At 36.5% G+C, this 21,062-nt stretch overlaps 2 protein-coding genes across 6 annotated transcripts; one reads left to right on the top strand and one right to left on the bottom strand.

Moving 5' to 3' along the window:
* Positions 1-298: 298 nt before the first annotated feature.
* Positions 299-13,477, top strand: LOC128896004 (uncharacterized). 3 transcript variants are annotated; one of them, XM_054159108.1, is made up of 10 exons: positions 299-5,469; positions 5,548-8,890; positions 8,982-9,683; positions 10,491-10,820; positions 10,929-11,439; positions 11,521-11,684; positions 11,764-11,911; positions 11,996-12,202; positions 12,556-12,671; positions 12,914-13,477. In XM_054159108.1, the coding sequence occupies exons 1-10, from the start codon at positions 895-897 to the stop codon at positions 13,027-13,029; spliced, it is 10,212 nt and encodes a 3,403-aa protein (XP_054015083.1). In that variant the 5' UTR covers positions 299-894; the 3' UTR covers positions 13,030-13,477. The 3 variants fall into 3 exon arrangements, with proteins under 3 accessions (XP_054015083.1, XP_054015082.1, XP_054015084.1); XM_054159107.1 differs by having other exon boundaries at positions 300-5,469; positions 11,509-11,684; XM_054159109.1 differs by lacking the exon at positions 12,556-12,671 and having other exon boundaries at positions 300-5,469; positions 11,509-11,684.
* A 1,572-nt stretch (positions 13,478-15,049) lies between these two features.
* Positions 15,050-20,459, bottom strand: LOC128896011 (uncharacterized). Of its 3 annotated transcripts, none has more exons than XM_054159121.1 (13): positions 20,391-20,459; positions 19,239-19,441; positions 18,844-19,028; positions 18,692-18,765; positions 18,403-18,583; positions 17,873-17,964; positions 17,706-17,796; positions 17,455-17,629; positions 17,210-17,377; positions 16,607-16,908; positions 15,795-16,122; positions 15,603-15,704; positions 15,050-15,529 (listed from the first exon to the last, which is right to left on the bottom strand). In XM_054159121.1, exons 2-13 carry the CDS (start codon positions 19,351-19,353, stop codon positions 15,225-15,227), a joined length of 2,118 nt encoding a protein of 705 aa, XP_054015096.1. In that variant the 5' UTR covers positions 19,354-19,441; positions 20,391-20,459; the 3' UTR covers positions 15,050-15,224. The 3 variants fall into 3 exon arrangements, with proteins under 3 accessions (XP_054015096.1, XP_054015095.1, XP_054015094.1); XM_054159120.1 differs by having other exon boundaries at positions 20,236-20,452; XM_054159119.1 differs by having other exon boundaries at positions 20,240-20,452.
* Positions 20,460-21,062: the final 603 nt, after the last annotated feature.

The following is a 21,062-nucleotide window of genomic DNA, read 5'->3' as shown; positions in this document are numbered from 1 at the left end:
CAATTGTAAACTCCTTCATGAGCATTCTATGCTTATACTATAGTTAACATTTATTATTTAATATAATAAGGTAATGTATATCTAAACGTATGGTAAGTTGAACTATTTTACGACAAGCTTGGACGTTCTGTTGTAGATGGCGCCACCAAACAGTCGCTATCCTTGTCGCACATCTCTCTGTCTCTCTCTGCTCTGCTCTGCTCTGCCTATCTTTGTCACCAAACTTGAAAAAAAGACAGCTATCCTTGTCCCACATGTTATTCTCGCTCGCACTCGCAGATCGTATATTTAAAAATTAGTTCGATTGCCTTTAATCCTCTCACCTGCTCGCACCACCTCCCATTCTTTGTGTTAAACAATGGAAAACATATTCCCCCCAAACGGCATTATTAAATGAACTTGGATCTATAGACATATCTATATACCAAACGGAGTCTTATTAGGAAAGTGGGGGGGCTATCATCCGAGCATCTGGATGTCTAAGCGTCGTTTCAAGGAACGTCGAGCCTGACAAAATGTATTTTAAAAGCTACAAAGAATTACCGAGGCCGTAGGCTGTCCTATCGCAACGACGTTCGTTGTGAGACGATAGTGTTTTATGGACTAATTTGCTCGCTCGTTTCGCGAAAATCGATAAAAGGCTGCCCGTACGAGGTGTTTTGGTTATGTGTGGGATCCCAAGCGAAAATAAATAAACTTGAACGCTGCGATGCATACGAGCTTTGCGGGGCAGTGGTGCTGTACCGATGGGTGATATTCAGTGATTAGGAAGTCGCAGTAAACTAAAATCCGCACGAATGTCAATGGAATTCGTTCCTTCGTGGATTGGTACGGCGAAGAGGAAGCACGGTCGTAAACGCAGGTTTAACGCGCCCCTCATCGAATATCAAAACAATGTCCGAAAGTCCTAAGATGGGCCTGTTCGGCTCCAAAGACGAGACAAACGGAACAAAAACAGAAGCCAAGGACGATTCACCTGACCGTTACGCGCCTTATTGTATCGACAGCGATTCAGAAACGTACGACACAGAAGCATTGAGCATCATGGATATCAATGATATTATAGGCGTTCAGTCGGAACCAGTTAGCGATTCCACCTTGGAGAGCGAAATCGCAGCTCTTTCTCAAATCATCACCGAATCAAAAACAGACGGAAGCCAGAATGTAACTGAAAACAAGTTTGAAAGAAAAGGGGAAGATACGTGCAAGGAACAAGGTGGTAACGATATTAAAAAACCTGTTACGAACGAACATTCGAACTGTGCTGAAGGAACAATTAGTGTTGGTGACATGGAACAGTTAAGTAAAGGAAATTCGCAGTTTAATAACAAAGATACTTTAACCGGGAGTGGAGAATTAAGCAGCGAAGGAAAAGACATTGATACAAAAGACAATTGTGAAACTATTATGTTAACAGACTCTGCGATTATTATGGATGTTAAAGATGCTGAAAATGTTAGGGTTATAAGTGAAACAGACGTTGGGTTTAGTCGATCTACCAGTGATTGTACTTCTGAAATTCTGAAAGTTACAAAGGAAGAAGTACCTGTAAATAAATCAGACAGAGATCAACAATGCAGTAATATTGTCAATGTAAACATAGTAAACAATGAAGTAAAACATGTAAAAAGTAATAATGGTATTCGTGGAAGTTTACAGCTGATTGGTGAAGCATATAGTTCAGAGGACTCTCAAGACACAAATGATGGCGAGCCAAATGAAGTAGATTCAACTGTTACTTCTAATGAGGAGAAAGAGGGAACAAATGATTCTAGGAAATCATCCGATAATGTAGATAACATTGCAAAAATGTGTGATAGTGTAAGTTTAAGTAAACCATGTACAAACGAAAATATTCCTGAAACTATAAAGAGTGAAGCAGATAATATGGAAGTTGATGCATCTAATTCTTCTATAGAGTGTAAACATGCAGAGGATCCATCTAGCAGTGTAGAAAAAACAGAAAACATTATTTCTACAGAATGTGAAGTAGGTAGCTCCAAAAATGTTATTTTAGAAGTTGAAAAAGAAGAAATTAATGCAGATCCAGCTGAAACAGACAAAAAAAAAGCGGAAGTATTACAAGGAGAAAAAAGTAAAATGGAATTAGAAGAAAACGAAACAATGGAATGCTCTGAAATAGAAGTAAATGAAAAGAATGTAGAACCTGTAGATGATACATGTGCTCTAAAAGATAAAAAATGTGAAACAGAAATTGTACGAGAAAGCACAGTAGTTGAAAAACATGAAACAGGAATGGTAGAAGAAACCATGAAAACAGAAATTGTAGAAAATGATACAGAAATAGAGAAACATAAAATAGAAATTGTAGAAGGAAACACAGAAATGGAAAAACATGAAACAGAGATTGCGATAGGGAATACAGAAACAAAAGTATGTGAAACAGAAATTGCAGAAGTTAATGCAGAAAGCAAAAAACATGAAACAGAAATTGTAAAAGGAAACACAGAAACAGAAACCATAGAAGAGAGCACAGAAACAGAAATTATAAAAGAAAACACAGGTACAGAAGTCGTAGAAGAAGTTACAAATATGGAGAAACATGAAACAGATAATGTAAAAGAAAACAAGGAAACCGAAAAACATGAGACAATAATTGTTGAAGAAAACACAGGAATGGAAGTTGTAGAAGAAGACATAGAAATAAAAATTGTAGAAAAGGACACAGAAATTGAGACTGTAAAAGAAAATGCAGAAATGGAAATTTTAAAAGAAAACACAGAATCAGAAATACATGAAAAAGAAATTGTAGAGGGTAATACAGAAACAGACATTGTTGAGAGTAACACAGAAACAAAAACTGTAGAAGAAAACACAGAAGCAGAAATAAATGAAACAAAAATTGTAGAAGAAAACACAGAAGCAGAAATAGATGAAACAAAAATTGTAGAAGAAAACACAGAAGCAGAAATAAATAAAACAAAAATTGTAGAAGAGAACACTGAAATAGAAAATGCAGAAGGGAAAGCAGAAACAGAAATTGTAGAAAGAAAATCAGAAGCAGAAATTTTAGAAGGAAACACTGAAATAAAAAATGCAGAAGAGAAAGCAGAAATAAAAATTGTAGAAGGAAACACAAAAGTGGACAAACATGAAGAAACTATAGAGTTTATGGATACACAAGATGAAAGTAGTGATTCAAAAATAAGTATACCTGAAGAAAATATAAAGAGCCAAGAAGATGAGGAACACATGCATAATTTAGATGTCCAAAATAATTTAAATAATAATAACACATTAAATACAGAATCAAATGATGTAGTAAATACAAATAATGATATGGAATTGACTCAAAAGGAAAATGAAATAGAAACAGAGTCTGGACAGACAGAAGATGAACCTAGAGTCAGTGAATGCCAACAGTTGGATTCACAGCACACAAAGGATAATTTAGAAGTATTGGAACCGTCACAAGAAAGAGAAGAAATGAATGTTGGAAAACTGGAAATTACAGAAGTGCAAGAAGATTCTTTGAAGCCATTAACCGATCAGTTAAACTCTGAAACAAAAAACGAGAGCCCTGCAACTTTTGTAGAAAATCCTACATTAGACTCCCAAAGCACTTCAAAATTGTCTTTAAAAACTGAAACTTTAGTTAATGATTCAATAAATGTTGAAAATTCAGAAATTAGTATGGACGTACAAACTGAAGATAGCAAAAACCAGAATGTTGTATCATCTGAAGCTGAGAAAACAGAACCTTCCGATAATGAATTACCAGAGGCAATGGAAACATCGGTTACCGAAGATAAACCTGAAGATGAACTGAAAACATGTACATCTGTATTTTCTGATACAACTTTGAAGCATGATGAACCAATGGAAGTTCAATCAAATTTAGATCTTGTACCTCCAGTAATAGAATCAGTGGCAATTTCAAATACTACAATACCTATAGATACTTCTACTGTCAAAAATGATTCTGAAGACATTATGAGTTCTCCAAAGGAAGATAGCGATAGATTAAAATCTGAAATGGAAGTTATAAATACAGAGTCGTCGAAAATTGATGAATGCATTCCTGAAGAGCAAATCAAAGAGCTAAAGGAAGTTCAGGATACAACGGTCGAAGAAATAGAAACTGAAGAAATTACGAATAAGGTTGATATTATTGAGCAGCATATAGAATCGAAAGATACAGAAATTCCCAATAAACAAGAAGATACGAATCTTAATCTTCCAGAAGAAAGTAAAGTTGATATACAAACAGTTCCAGATACAGAGGATACTGCTTCTAAAATTCTTGTAGAATATGATCAGTTAACTGAAACTGAAACAAGTAAATCAGAGAAACACGAAGATAGGCCTGATGAAGAAGATTCTGAACAGTTAGTCGAAGATAATATAAAACCTGTAGTACAAGAGGAGGCAGATGTAATAATGGAAGAAACGAAAGAATCTGTGGTTAACGAAGACCAAATTCCTGATTTAAAGTCCGTTATAGAAGATTCATTTATGTCGCAATCAGATTGTAAGAAGATTCTAGTACAACAAGAGAATGTAGAAGAGGAAGATACAGAGGAAGAATTGAATTTAACTTTAGAACCAGATGAAACTGATATGCAATTGGAAATTGATCAAAATAATCTCGTAGAAAAATCAGAAAAAGAAGATGTGGTAGATAGCATAGAACTAACTTGCAAAGAAGACGCACCACCATCTGCTGTAGAAATCGATGATGTTAACGTAGATTCGTTAAATGTAGAAAAGCTTGACGTTCTTGATGAAAATGCTGATAAAACCATAAACTTGGATAATACTGGCGATTCGATGACGATAGAAGATATAAACAAAAATCAAGAACTACCGAATAATAAACAGCAGTTAGACGATAGCGATTCAGACGGGAATACTTTAAAAAATATTTTAGAAACTAGTAGTAACGTAGAAGAGATGTTCACTGGGGAACAGAGTCAAAATACAGAGGACATCGTCAAAAGTATTCTGGACGATGATATCAGAAGCGCAACTGATTTTAAAAACATTCTAACCACGGAAGCAAGCGTGGCAAATGAAATAGAACAAGTTTTTCAACAGTCTGCGAATTTGCCATTGGTAGAAGCAGAAATTGAGGAATTATCCGAAAAGTTGCCGCACGATTCAGAGGATATTTTGAACAAAGATATGGAGGATACAATCTCGACGCAAAATATGGACTCCTTGGAAGGATTGCTTGGTTTAGATCTGATGCATGAAGGTGTAGATTCCACGTTAAAAACAGTGGAATCAGAAGAACAAACTCAGGAAGAAACAACTTCTCCAAAGGATGTTGATATGAGTCTCCTGTTGGAACAATCAAATGATGCTCCTGACGTCGTGCAAGCTTCGGATTATATAACAGACGTTATTAGTAGTTGTTTAACAGATAGCAATACACTGTCATTGGAGGATAATATAGAAAAAGCTGACATAGCTGACGCTATGAACGATAAAATTGAGGAACCAGGGGTAAGTAACATATTCAAAGTTAAAAAAATTATAATTTCCAAGTGTACAAGTAAAGATAATAATATAGAAAATTTACAGAAGGAATTGGACACGGATACTGGCTTGCCAGAGAACGAGCTCGATATCGACTTTGAGGAAACCCCGTTGGAGTCTGTAGGCGATTTAGAGGAAACCGAAGCCAAGCTGGACTTGGCTCCTGATCTATTGTTGTCAGATGTAGTTGAACAAAGCGAAAATTTGAACGATGGATCGGTCTGCGTAGAAACGTCGCAGCCTAGTTCTGAAATATCCGAGTTGGAATCTGCTGTTAAATTTCTCCAAGAGTCCGAGGAACAAGCCATCGATTCTCCGTTGGTGCTCTCGCCTAAACTGGTAGACAGCGTCGTGAACGACATAGCGAAACAGACGGATACGTCCTCTCTCTTTGTACCCGAGGAATTGTGCGAAGATCCGTCAGAATTGGTGGTAGAGCTTGAGAGTATCGCGACGGATTCGATTTCAATTTCAGAGGCTGAAATCATATCGGAAGCTGCGAAACTGGAGAGCGAGAGAAAGCTAGCGGAACAAGTTAAGCTTGACTCGATGGAAAAGCTCGAGACTGATGACGATAAACTAACCACAGACGAAGAAAAGATCAAGATATCCGAGACTGAAGTTAAGTTCGACGAGGACTCCGCGCGGAACGTTGAAACGCTACATTTTGGAAACAATAAGGTGCCTGATATTATACCAATGTTGTCCCAGAATATTCTCAAGGCGTCAGAGACTATCCCCAAGATCTCGATCTTGGAAGAACGTCTGAAGGAGCCTCCTAAAATAGAAATTCCAATCGCGGATATGACGAAAGTTTCGATGTCCCCGACAACTTCCAAGGACAGTCTCCTCATCTCGAAGGATGCGAAGTTGATCGCCTATCAGAAGATGTTGGAGTCGCCTAAGATGTCCGAGAGGTTGGAGCCGAAAATAACGGAAACGCCGCGAAAGGACTCGGAGAAGCACGACTTCGAGAACGTGGGCTCGCCAAGGATCATTTTGAAAATCGCAAAGTCAGCGATTACCGATTGCGGCGAGCCACGATCGCCAAAAAGTCCCAAGATCAGGTCAGCGGCCAATTCGCCTAATCCAGAGGACAGTCCTGGGCAGAAATTGGGAAAGATCAAACTGAAATTGTCGAAGGGTGGTCATCCATCCATAATATCCAACGAGAACATCGAAGACGCTGGTCAGTGGTACTCTGAAGGTTCTTTGTCTCCTATCGGTATGAAGATCAAATTGTCGAAATCTGGAGACGTGTCCATAGTCTCTTCAGAAAAACATGAAACTGACGATTCAAAGGAGCCTAAACACAAATTCGAGGAAGCCAAACGGACGGAATCGCCAATTGGAATGAAGATCAAGCTGTCGAAGAGCGGCGACGCATCCATAGTGCAGCAGGACGCAAAAGACACACAGTCAAAACACAAAGAGAAGCTGGACATGGTTCAGGGGAGTCCTAAGAGAACGGAATCACCGATTGGAATGAAGATCAAGTTGTCGAAGACCGGAGATGCATCGATAATTCAACCAGAGAGACACGATGCTCAGGAAGAGTACAGAGAGATGCAGTTGCGACCGAAGGATGCATCCTATGACTCTCCCAAGAGGACGGATTCTCCTATCGGGATGAAGATCAAGCTATCGAAGACTGGAGACGCCTCGATCGTTTCCCCGGACATGCCAGACGAAGGCAAAGAGTCGAGCAAGGCGAAGGAGAAAATGGACAATCCGTCTCCTGAAATTCCAAAGAGAACCGATTCCCCGATTGGAATGAAGATCAAGTTGGCCATGACGAAAGGTGGAGCTTCCATAATTCCAATGGAGAATGTAGAGGATACTAAAGAGAAACTAGAGATTCCAGATGTACCTAAGCGAACAGAATCACCGCTGGGGATGAGGTTTAAACTGTCCAAGAGCGGGGACGCATCTATCGTTCATTCGGAAGTCTCGGACGAGAATAAAGATACCAAACAAAAAGAGAAGCCAGAAGGCAAGGATAAAGTGGATACGCATCAAGATACGTTGAAGACGTCCGAAACGCCTTCCGTGATGAAAATAAAGGTGATAAAGTCGGGAGAGACGTCAATGGTCACTCATGAACCCAGCAAAGAATCCGAAGGTGTACATGAATCGTCGATTGGCATGAAAATCAAGCTCTCCAAATTTGGAGATCCGTCTATAGTGCCTTCGGAGAAGCAAGAGCAGTTGGAGGAGTCCAGGCTTCATCAAGAGGCGGCCAAGCGAACGGAGTCGCCCATTGGAATGAAGATCAAACTGTCCAAAACTGGCGATGCTTCCATCATACAGTCTGAAGTGTCCGAGGATATAAATAAAATGATGCGTGCCGACGCAGAGCACTCGAAAGCCGCCGACGCTGCTTTAGGGATGAAGATAAAACTGTTGAAGACTGGTGATGCCTCTATAGTGGACACAGAGAAGAAGGAGAGACAGCAGAAACGTCGAGACATTGAATCGCCTTTAGAGATGAAAATCAAGTTGTCCAAAACTGGCCATCCGACGATCGTGGCCTGCGATAATCACGGAGAACCTGCCCATAGGATGAAGGAAGCTTCGGAGCAGTCGCATGGTTTCTCTCACAGGTATAAAGAATCTGTGCAAGCTGCGCACAAAGAGCCTGCGATGAAGATCCTCAAGACCAGTCACCCCTCCATTCTGCAGAGCAATCGGTCAGAATTGACCATCGAGCCGGTGCAAATGTCAGGGAAGAAAGCGGAAGGCGCGTTAGAGATATCCCCTAAACGCAAGGACGTCACGATAGCGCCGATCGAAGCGAAGAAGTCCAAACTAGAGGCTCAGCTCACTCAAATCTTGCCAGAGGTCACTATTCAGCCTGTAGCGACTAGGGATCAGAAACAGTTCGTATTCGATACGAAAACAAGCGCGATCAGCCTTCAGCAAATGAACGTGATCAGCCAAGAGATCAGTATTACCCAGGTCAGACCTTTGAAGCCCTCGGAGACTTCCATGAGCGAGAAACTTAAAGACATCTTAGCCAAGAACACGACTGGTTCTCCGATGAATTCCGACTGCGAGATCATCGAGCATAGGCCAGAATTGATCATAGTGAACGAGAACTCGAACTCTAGCCAGGATGTTGTAATCATAGAGGAAGTTCCACCGACGAGAATGCCGGAGGTAAAGGTGCCCAAGAAGAGAGGTAGACCAAGAAGGAATCCGCTAGCCCAAACGACTGTTCATCCTCCGCCTCATTTGACGCTACCTAGGGATCCTTTGTCTCTGGAGGATCCGCATCAGATGCAACAACCACAAATCCCACGTTTCGAATCCAGGGAGAACGAGAGGCCTAGAAGGACTTGCAGGAGTCAGAAGAGCTATGCGCCCCCTAAAAGAGGTAGAGGACGTGGTTAGTATATTTTACAGAATAATGTTGTCTGAAAAATAGTAGTATGTATTTGAATATTACCATTTTATTGATATTTGTTTACGTTTGGTAGGTCGTGGAAAGCGAAAATTGGACAGCGTGGATCTTCAGATGATAAAGAAGCCTAGAATGGATCAAGATTTAACCGCGATAGAAGCTTCGACCACGGCTGTAATAACGATAGACGATCCTCCGATGCAGCAACAGCCCTTTGGTAAATCCCCAGAATTATACAAAGTTCTTAAGCAACCAGCGATGGACGCCAAGGTCAAAACATCCAGAGTCGAGAAGAAGGGTGTAGGACGAAAGAGCGACGAACGAAAGAATGCCAATGCAGCGAAGAATACTCTTCCAGATTCTACGACTATGCAGTTAGAAACAGGCAAAGTATCGGAAATGCATATGCAAGGGATCAGAGTACCGGAAGTAAGCAAAGAAGGACGATTAGAAACTTCTGAGATGATGCCTAGACCGATGACGAACGACTCTAAAGATAGCGTGAAAGATAAGAAGTTGTCAGAACCAAGCCCTGAAAAAGCAGGAAAAACCGCATTGAAGTCAGTTGGCGAGGAAAGATCTGATAAGACAACCGAGAATGTTAAGACGGAAAATAAAGAGACGTTAGTACCTCCAGAGCATTTGAATTGGTTAACGCCAACTTCGAAACGACCGGTAGAAAATGTGTCCACGGTACAGGTGATCGATGAGGAAACGAGAATGAGTGCGGAATCGGGCTCGAGATCTCAAACTCCGGCTAGGAATATTTCTGCACCAGGTATTGAATTAGTTATTGTACATATTATTCACATATTGCTTCATCTTACTTTTATGTACGCTACATAGATCGTATTTCATTTTGTATTTCTTATATTCATTCTTAGCAATACAAACGATACCACTGTAATTTTATATTCTGTTCGACCGTATTTAACACTCGCATTATTTACACTAAATTTAGAATATCAAAACACACAATAATTTGTATTCACTTTTATATTTACATACTATTACATGTTAACTGTACAAAAAATATTTTTTGTTGCATCTTTTAAAATGATAATTTATTCAGAGAAAGAACATAGTAGGAATATAGTAGAAAGTATGAACCATAGTCATTGTATGTCTAAAGTAAATCAAAAGATAAATGTATTGGTAGACCTCCAAGCAAGGTATCTATAAATAGATCTTTTCTTGTGTCCTAACATATCTCAGGTACCTAAATGTGAAATAGTTGTATTTAAATCAAACACAAAATGTGCTGTTACTTCGAATAATAATGGATGTGCATAGAATTTCGAAATCATGGTGGTCAGTATTATATTCCACAACAACATATATTTTCTTTTTAAATCTTAGATCTTTTGAAAACAGAAACATTGATTTTAAGTGTTAATTTTAATTGTGAATCGGTTGACATTTCTTGCCAACTTGTTGACAGTCTTTCTAACTCTAACTTATTTTACATATAATTTCTCTTTTCACTGTAATTTTAGATTTTAATTAAAATTGCTGCATGTCATAAAATTGTAGTTGGTTATGTCTTCGTACTCCACAAATTATGCTTCGGTGACATTTGTTTCAGCATCTGAAACTATAGTCAATGAGGAGTCTCAAGGAAGTGTACTTAGTACTGCAACTACAGAATCAGAAAAAGTGAAGGTGAAAAATCGAAGAATGGAAATTAATTTTGACCCAGATGAAGGGCCATTTACTGTCGATAAGATTGCTGAATACGAATGGCCACTTGATCGTAAAGGTGAAACCATCATGATACAGGAACAAATATCACAGTATCTTGGTGTTAAGTCTTTTAAGAGAAAGTATCCAGACTTGAAGCGCAGAGTGGTGGATATGGAAGAAAGAAATTATTTGAGAGAAAATGGATTGGTTAGCGAAGCAATGTGTGATATGGGTAAGATACTTTTTTATTACGTACAAATAATTGTACATCTTGGCCAATAATATCTATATTATGAGTATAGGATATATATAACATTTTTAATTTTTAAATTATTATCAGGTTTAACTGCTATTTGCAGTTCAGAAGTTTTAGATGTAATGTGCAGTGATTTTCCTGATCAGTATGAAGAATATAGAAAACATATGCGAGAAAAGCAGGTGAAAGAACATTCCAAGAAACAAAAAGAATTAACAGCAGCTGCAAATGCAGAGAAAAATAGAATCGATCTGGCAGAAATGGCAGTTCAATCTGCGTTATCTTGGAATATTAGTTTGAACAAAGCTCGCAGAGAGAATAGAAAATGTAGCTTAGATTTACAGACCTTTACAGTACACGTGCCAAAGAAGCAACAGAAAGTTGAAACTGAACGTAAAGTCGGACACTATCCCGTAGCTCTGATACCAGGTCAATACACAGATTATTATCGCGAATATACCCCAGCTGAATTGCGATATTACCCTTTGAATACCGTCCTCTACGGTCCTATGAGACCAAACGAACGTAAATTTGATAGTCAATCGGAAGGATCTCAGAGTGACAGTGACAGCGATTCGTCATCGGACGATTCAAGGTTCGTATCGTTTAGTTATTAATATTTTAATATTGTTTGTGGAAAGATAGTCGTCTATTTTGTATATAGTTCATCTTCTAGCGAGGGAACACAAGACACCGAAGGTTCTCAATCCACAATGGACGAAGTGGATATGGAGATCGTAAAGGAGGAAGTAAAATTAAAATGCAAAATGTGCTTAAAAGCTTTAAACAAACACAGCAAGAATGAATTATTAATACAATGTGGCACGTGCCACGGACATGGTAACTACTTTATTTTTTAATTTGTCCTCGTACTCTATAATATATTCGTGATGATAATTATAATATTCTCGTTATACAGTTCATCCGTCGTGTATAGACTTAACGTTAGACATGGTTCCTCACATTCAATCATACGCATGGCAATGTACTGACTGCAAAACTTGCGCCCAATGCCATGATCCCGCGGACGAAGATAAAATGCTCTTCTGTGATATGTGTGACAGAGGGTATGTTCTCTTATAAAAAATACAATACATAAATGTAATAATACATGTTGTAAGTGCGATTTCATGATATTTAATATTCTTCAGATATCATATATATTGTGTCGGACTTCGACGTGTACCCCAGGGGAGATGGCACTGTCAAGAATGTGCCGTTTGCGCGAATTGTAGTTCGAGAGAACCTGGAGGCATGAATTCTGACAGAAACAGTGTTGCTCAATGGCAACATGAATATAAAAAGGGTGACAAAAATACTCGTGTCTATGTCTCAACGCTATGCGTTCCGTGTTCAAAGTAAGTACACGCCAAGTTTGTCGTTTTATGGTGTACTGTACGAGTGAAAATGTAATTGAACCACGCATACTAAAATGCAATTCTTTAAATTTTCACGGGGCTTTAATTTTGCTTCACAATATCCTTGATCCACACTAAACTCCTCTTTCATAGAAACAAACTAATTTCACGTGCTCGCATACATCTGAATTCTTGGCTTCCGAACATTACATGTAATGCGATAATGAGATATCCAAGATAACTCGTCCAGGATTCAGAATATTATATTAGTTATCTCATGTTTAATTCTAGTATTATAATGAAACCTTATCCATCCATGTTCATTAACACCATGATATTTATGCAATAACAAGGCTATGGCGAAAGGGTCGCTATTGTCCGCACTGCAGTCGCTGTCATACTGCCCCAAGACTCGACCTGGAAGCGAATCTAGTGCATTGCAGCGCATGTGACAAATATCTGCACTTAGGTATTGACACAAATTCCATATAATTCTGCTACTTACTTTTCATTGCATGTCATCACATTTGCATGTCTCGACAAATATTCGTTTTGTGTCTTTTTTTTTTTTAAACTGTTTGAGCATTTGAAATACGTACGAGTATTTTCAGGTAGGTTAAGTCTTAAAAGTGGAAAACATGTTCAATTTTGTAATACACATATATACAAATTATTGTTAATAAAGCGAATTTTGTTGATGTCAATTTACAGGTTGCGTGGAGACCAAGGGAATGCTATTAGACCGGAAAAATTATCTGTGTGATTTCTGTGCACCAAATCGTCAACAAGTGGTGAAGCCATTAGTATCAAAAACATTGAGAACATAAAAGAACTGCAGACTGTACAATTCCATTTAATATCGAAAATTAAGAACTGTGTAAAATGTGAAAAGTGTGTGTAGAGAAATTTGATAAAATAGTAAATTTTTATTTGTACGGAGAGAGTGAATGCATCATAAAGATTCAAGTGCTTTAGTTATCGTGAAACATTTCGTATGAATCGCTGCGTGAAAGAAACGTGATTGTACATAATTGTATGATTATAAACAATTTGAGAAAGTGAAATTTTGTTACAAAACGATGGCTATTGTTAGTTGCGCATAAAACTTAAAATATAAAAAGTTTCAAACTAAATGTTATTGTAAAGTTTAATGATAATTTTCGAAAATTCCAATTCGTTTCTATAATTTCGAATCCTCTGTTATTCTGAAACTTGTAACGTATTATACCTTCCAATATTGATTTAAAATAAAACAAAATCAACTCTTTTCAAAAACAGATCGAGTTCATGATAGGTTAGTCTTATAATTTTATTATCGATACAGTTGCGAATTGCAATAAAAAAAACTAATAATTGAAAAGACTGCTTTACGGAATTCTATAAATTTAATAATAATCATGTTTAACCATTTTTTTTAAGTATACATAATTTGGTGTTATTCTTTTTTTTTTTTAAATATTCCTATGTATTATTTGCTTAAGTTTGTATTAGTTTTTGCGATTACTTACAAAAAGTTTAACAACTCCATAGTTTATTAGTCGTAGATTTTTTTAAAATCTGGAGATTAATTCGTACGTATGTATAAGGTAAGAAAGGAATGTAATCAAATACAAAACGGAGTAGCAATTTCTTAAAAATATATATCACTTTCTTTATTTTTCTTTTGCAATATAATCCTCGGAATAGTACTTTGTTGCGAGAGTTGGATACTTGCAAATATCTTTTTTTTTTTTACATATTTATAGTAACGCAGTATCCACGTCGTAAACAGTATGCTCCGTTATTCCTCGTATCATTAGAAATTCATATCATTCTTTAATATTCACACGTAACCGATAACCAATTGTTTTGTTTCAAACTAATTACATTTTATAATACACTGCAAGAATGTTTTACATGATTTAGCAATATATGTACAGAAAAAAGAGGATGACAGTATTAAAGTTATTTAAATTATGACCAAGTTGCAAAATACAGACTTTAGCGTATCGTTGCATGAATGTTATACTGTCAAGAGTATTCTAATACAATGCGTATCGTTTTTTTTTCCTTTTTCTTTTTGTACAAGATGTATCCCTAAAGCACAGATCAGTTATATGCAATATAACTACCGAGGATTTGCACAATACTTTTGCCAAATAGATATTTTTTGTTTTTATACATTTTTTGTAAAGCTACGTATCAGCGATACAAAGTTTGAATGACAACAGAATAATATCGGCAGCATTTCAAAAATGAAAGAGGACCATTTGTTGAGGAGTGCGCATTTCTGATTCTCTCCGTTTATAGTTTAATCTTTTTACCAACATTAAAAAGAACATAAATTAGAATATTCTCTTCATACCGATGATAAAATTTACAGCCTCCCTTAATACGTCTGATACGTAGTAAACACCTTCGTCTCTCTTTAAATCCAGTTTACCATTTGACCGCTACTATAAAAATGGCTGTGCACGCTTTCAAATTCTTTCATAAAATCACACACTTAACACTCCGCACGTGTCGTAAAATATGTGAAAAATAAAAAATAGCTTGAGCAAAAAACGAGGCGTAGCATACAGTACATGTTATGAAATGACATAACGTGCTTTACATTACGTAGAACACTTACACTAACGGGACAAAAAACGATTTAAAAATCCACGTCGATGTCCCGTTGACTAGCCGAATATAAATACACTATAGACAAGTGTCAAGTGAATTTCTGAGCAAACCCAATAAGCGCGACCAGTAGAAAAGGTGAAAATAACGTTTACATTCGAGCACCGATACTACTAAATAATTATCATTTAGAATATATATATAAAGTTTTACAACCATGGTCAACTTTCATATAGCCGTTAAATGTTTTCTTTTTTTTTTGTATACATATTAAAATCGATTTGTCATTAGCTCGTACTCATTGATTGAAATAATTTAAACGGCAAATAAAATCCCTTTATAATCCTTTAGTGACGCAGTAATGATTTTTTCTTCCTTTGTTTTTATAAATAATTGACAACGTAAAGATTGATGTTAGGCTTTACTCGTGTCTAATACCGCATATGGATAAAAAGGTACTGAAATTATGTAAGTGCGTCGCCGGTACGATGGTGGTAACTAAATTTCTCGTAGAAAATTTCGATAGCATGTCCTGGACGAAATTCGGTCCCGGCGAACTACCGACCTTGTAGAAGATCCGTAGATTACAGGTCGGATTCTCGGTTTGCGATCCTTTCGTGAGTTTGCACAATACGTACTCGAATGCCTCTGTCAGTTCGCTTACAGTCAGTTCTGTAGAGGGCAAATTTGTTTCCGTGGCTAAATTACCAGTCGAATTAGACGAACCTATTTAAAACACATTCTTCCTTATTTGTCTACAAAGAAAGCGAGTAGATGCATATTTATAAAAAATATGTACCGGTAGACATGTAACAGACAATCGCTGAAACATTATTCTCATAGTTCCATCTACGTCTTATTGCTACTTTGAAATTACCTACGCATCTTCCAGTCTCTTCATCTGTAAAAAAGAAAAGAAAACATTTTTGTGAGAGAATTGTCCAATAATTGTACTATATTTTCTTCTTGCTTTTTTTTTATCCACACTTACATTCGAACCTATTATTATCTCTATGAGCCCAAACGCACCATTCAACCTGTGCACCACGTGGAAGGTTCGGTACAACAATGTAGTCCACGATGGCGTTATTTGTTCGTTTCTCCCATTCCTTTCGTGCGTCTGGTATGTAACTAGAGTGGGTCAAAAAACAGATACCTTGTACAATGTCCCTGAGTTGCGTATTTGAGTCCATAGCTTTAACGATACGATCTATGTGCCGCAATGTCAATCGACATTGCCTTTTAATGTTCAAATCCAAAACGGTCATACTACCAGGCACCAAAGGTATCTGTCCAGCGACTGAGATAATATCGCCCACCTGACAAAATAATTTATACTATTACGGTAACTCTTAATTTAACGACAACCATAGCACTAATAAAGTTAATCAATCTACCGTTACTTCTAGATTTCTGAATATTTGGCAAAACAATGCTTGTCCGAAAATAAAAATTTATATTCGATAACCGACTAAGCATTTATTTAAACAAAATCGTAACGTCATAATAAATGCTTAATTGGCTATCGAAATTGAATTTTTATTTCTATATTTAAGCACAAGTTGAAGATACGCATAACTTGTCAGTAAACATAGCTTGTACGTTCATTTGTTACTTATTAAGTTCTTAATGTCTTAGTGTCATTCTAGAAAACTTTTATTTTGTTTACCTCACTGTTGTGTTTCTTTTGTAAACCAGATGTGTGTGCGTGCGCGTACAAATGCGCACATACACACATTTTGTCTACACATATTACACACAGAGACGCGCACGCTAATTCTTTTTTAACGGTAGTACACTCACACGAACAGCTTGAGAGTAAGGACCAATGTTCGCTGGTGCCCAATGACTTATGCTCTGAACATGCATTGTGTGTCGTTTATGAACTTTCTTATCACCGCAGTCTTGAGTTTCTTTATAGGCTATAGCGTCAAGTACAACGTGCACGTTTAACGGACATTCCACGCATACACGGACTGGTGGATTTATTTTGCTCAGACACGAGGTGTAAGCTTCGTTTATAGATACGTAATTCGACATGTCTTTTATATACAATGTTACGGCAACGATGTCCGATATTTGAAGACTCTCCTTCTTGACTAGACCTAGACAGTCGATACGAATGCCTTATCAATCTACATCGAGTACAGAGTGCATCGCTATTACATGAAAAAAAAAGCTTCAGGGATTATGCCACCTTCAGGACGAGAAACATCGAATTTGTTTAATTAAAACGATCAAATTTCGAAGATTGGTCGTGAAAATTTCATCCATAAAAAAAATTCATTTTAATCGGGAGTACAGTATTGTTATAAAAAATTGATGAATACCTACTGCTTTAACACCGCCAAGATGGCGTAACCCTTTTAATTCAGAGGTGGCTTAAAAGACTCAAAGTTTACCTACTGCTTAATTTCTCCAATGCTTCTCTCATCGCGGATTTCGCATCCGGATGTTTCCCAGCGACACCGCCAAACCAGAACCAGCCGGTTTGATTCTTATTTACTACCGGTATATCGGGATAATCTTCTTCTTCGTATAAAATTTCCATAGGACTCGGTGGATTGAACTGACCTGTATCATCATTGCGCGTTCCATTAACTTCCTATACGGGAAACTAAAATGCTTATAGTATCGTTTAAAATGAATACCAGAATTCGACGTTTTCAGATTACTATCTATACAATCGTGTTCATCGTTTTCGTCTTCCGATAGATTACAACCATCCTGCAATTCTGGACCAATGATTTCTGCGATGTAATCGGATGGTATTTTAATAGGAACATTTTTTAATCTCTCTTGCAGCGTTAATCTATCCAAGCCATCCTGAAAAAGTTTTCCCTTTGATTATTTACAAATTCATTTCAGATCCTCGGTGGAACAATATAACATTTCGACTAACATTCTTATCTTGTACGTGTATTTTTTTAAAGTTCAGATATCCGACTGGCGCTATGTTGTCGATCGAATGTACTACACTTTCATATTCGTCTCTAAAATGGAGAAGTATTCATAGGAAAAAATGTACCTAATTTCGTATAAATGTAAATAGTAAATCTTCAAACTTACATTACGATACTTTTACTAAATAATGGACAATCTAACGTGAACGTTTCATATTCCCCGCCTTCTCCACATACGTTTACACCATACTTTTCTTTCTGCAAAAAATGTTAAACGGATGGTATAAATTACGATTCTTTTACATAATTTAATATAGAGATAGGCAAAACTCTTATCTAGATACAAATTTTGAATAATGAACAAAAGAAATACATATCGATCTATTAATAAAAATTACAATTTCAATTGTAAAGTGAAATTGTATTTCACCTTGGACGAGAAAACGCGTATTTGAGTAACTGATCAATGGTGTAAATGTTCAGAACGATAGCATTTTCATTCGTCATTTATCATACGAATGAAAGTTTGCCCATTTCTGATTGAGCAATCTGTTTAATGCATGTATAATTTGTTTTGCAGATATTTCTTAAGAGTCCATTGATACTTGGAATATTGCCAATATTGGATAAAATTGAAGGAAATACTCAAACAGTTAATGTTTTGTGATAAATTAATCACCACGACGTTTTACTTACTATCTTGGCAAGATGGGGTTGCATTTCAGAAATCGATTTACCCAAATGCCTTGGTTCAAGGCCTAAAGCTGCCACCTTAATTAAAACAGCATTTACAGAACTTCCTATCATTTCTTTTAACAACTCGTCTTGATCTCGTCTCCATAAATACGACAAAGAAACAAGACCTAAACGACTACATCTGAAAATAAACTTTTATTATTAGATATTTCTGTTGGCATTTAAATAATACATAATTTTGATCATTTTCACTTTGCGGATTGGGATTAAATTGGGCTTAAATAATTACACATTTTCCACACGAATTCGTTGATAATCGCTCAGAATAGCTCCCGAAGAGACAGCTTCTATATTCTCTTTTTCCTGAAATAATCAAAAAAATTATTCTAAATTTATTACTTACATACTCAATGCATAACCATTGCGTTAAGATGTGTTTACCTTTACTTTAGTTAACAGCCTAAAGAGATCTTCGACTTCGTCGTTTTCTGTTGGATAATAACATTTCTCTTGCATTTTTGATCTACCAAAAGTTGGTTCGCGATACATTGGCAAGCCCATAGCATCTGCAATGTACTCAACACCCTGATATCCAACAGTTTGAAACATGAACGAATCTAACTCATCTGAAAAACATTTGATTTTTTTATTATCATTCATTTCTTATCATTTCCTAAAGCTTATCAATGAACAATATTGAATTAAAGTAAAATATATTATTAGATAATAAAGAAATTTTTGCACAATAAAAGGACAAAATATATTATTAAACAAGCAAACAGTATAATGTATAAAAATAGCTTTGTATGTAACTATAAATGTGATCATTATATTACCCTTTCCAACAGGATATAAATTAGCTAAAGCCACAATATCGTGGCCTGCAGCTACACATTGCATCATATTAAAGCAAGAATCTTTACCACCACTGACTAGTGCAACAACCCTCATGTTTCTGTTTTACACTCACAATCTCTTGAAATACTTATCAGGAGCTTGGGGCACAGATAAGTCTGAATGTACTCTTTCAGACAATCATCTGTAATAAAAGCATTGTGAAATCAATTGAAAATACAGACAGTATTATTACATCACTGACAAATAAAATCTTTAAAATATATAAAATCGTTTATGTATGAAATTAAAAACTTTATAATTTTGCCATATATAAGTGCATATACATATCACAATTAACAGCTAAAAGAAATATATTTCTAGAGACCAATTATTTTGTTCAAACTATTTATATCCGAACAAGTTATAAATACAAATCAACAAATATCTGCACCAGGGATAAGGAAACATGTAAAATAAGAAACGATGTAATTATAGGAGCGTATGGGCACGTTTAGGATTATGTATGTATACACTGCCAACGAGTATACATTAAGCCAAAATTAAATTTACGAAATACATACACACATGTGTTTCTTGCACGGTCTAACTTATAAATAAGACAATTAAGGCTGTAACGTTTCCTAAGAAAATTGAGAAAAAAAAACTGAGCTCTTCGTTCTCCCTTGATTCGACATGGATCAGAGTAAAGAAAAACATACACTGGTTCTCTTAAGGAGAGTTGCACAGAAGATAGAGATGAAATGTACACCGGGTATTCGTTTTATCTTGTTGATACGTGTAACAATTGGCTGATGAACAAAAATTAATCACTGTACTATTCTACACAGTAAATGTCACGAAATTCGGAAACTATATCCCGACGGAATCTGGATTTTTCACGGGGATGTCACGGGGCTGAACAAGACGAAACGTAAAATTCGTTTCGAACGAAATGTTAGGAAAAAAGTCAGCGATTATTAAAGAAAAAAAGAATACCTACGGAGAGATTTTTTGGTTATCGCCGATCTCGGCTAGATGAGAAATATTACGGAATGACGCCGAGCAACGAATTGCACGGGGAACGTGAACGATAATTTTGGGCTTATGTACGCTAAAATAAACTCTAAATTCTCAACAAATGTAATATTTACATTAACTAGGCGACGAAAGTTCCTTACACGGCAAAGTCTATCAGAGACTGCGATTGCTTGATAGTGGCGCCTCTCGGCGATAGAGCATTTAACATAAACCGTACAATTGAGGTTATGACTTATTTTATACCTACTATTGTTTACAACATTCGTTAACCAAATTTATTCGCGTAGACGTTTAAACCGTAAATCGTATTTCTTGTTAATACGACTTTTTACTGAAAATTTTACAAATTTTGCTATGAAAGCTGGCATCGCTTGCGAGAGATTCTCAAGTGAATCTCGTGCGACCATACCTCGTGACATCATCAATGTATAAGATATATCGATGCCTCGTTATTTCAATCTACTTCTATGCTACATTTTACTAATCATAATACAACTCAAGCCAAATTATAATCATAATTTTTTTCGTTAATTATATATTATACATCATACTTTTCATACTTTTACGTATGTTGGGAAAATAAGGGTACAATCTACTGCACGAGTAAACGTGCAATAGCGTCGAGTACCCAAACGTCTATTCGATGGAATTAGTTTGAAATCATTTTTAAAATCCGTGATTTTTCCAATTACATAACCATCGAGTCGTTTGTTTATTAACGCCAACGTCACTTGTTTAGGATTTAGTTTACGCATTATAATTGTAGTTACGAAAATATATCGTTG

This window comes from Hylaeus anthracinus, unplaced genomic scaffold, assembly GCF_026225885.1.
Source record: "Hylaeus anthracinus isolate JK02 unplaced genomic scaffold, UHH_iyHylAnth1.0_haploid 5, whole genome shotgun sequence".
In the NCBI taxonomy this organism is placed as follows: domain Eukaryota; kingdom Metazoa; phylum Arthropoda; class Insecta; order Hymenoptera; family Colletidae; genus Hylaeus; species Hylaeus anthracinus.
This window is presented reverse-complemented; position numbering and strand designations above follow the sequence as displayed.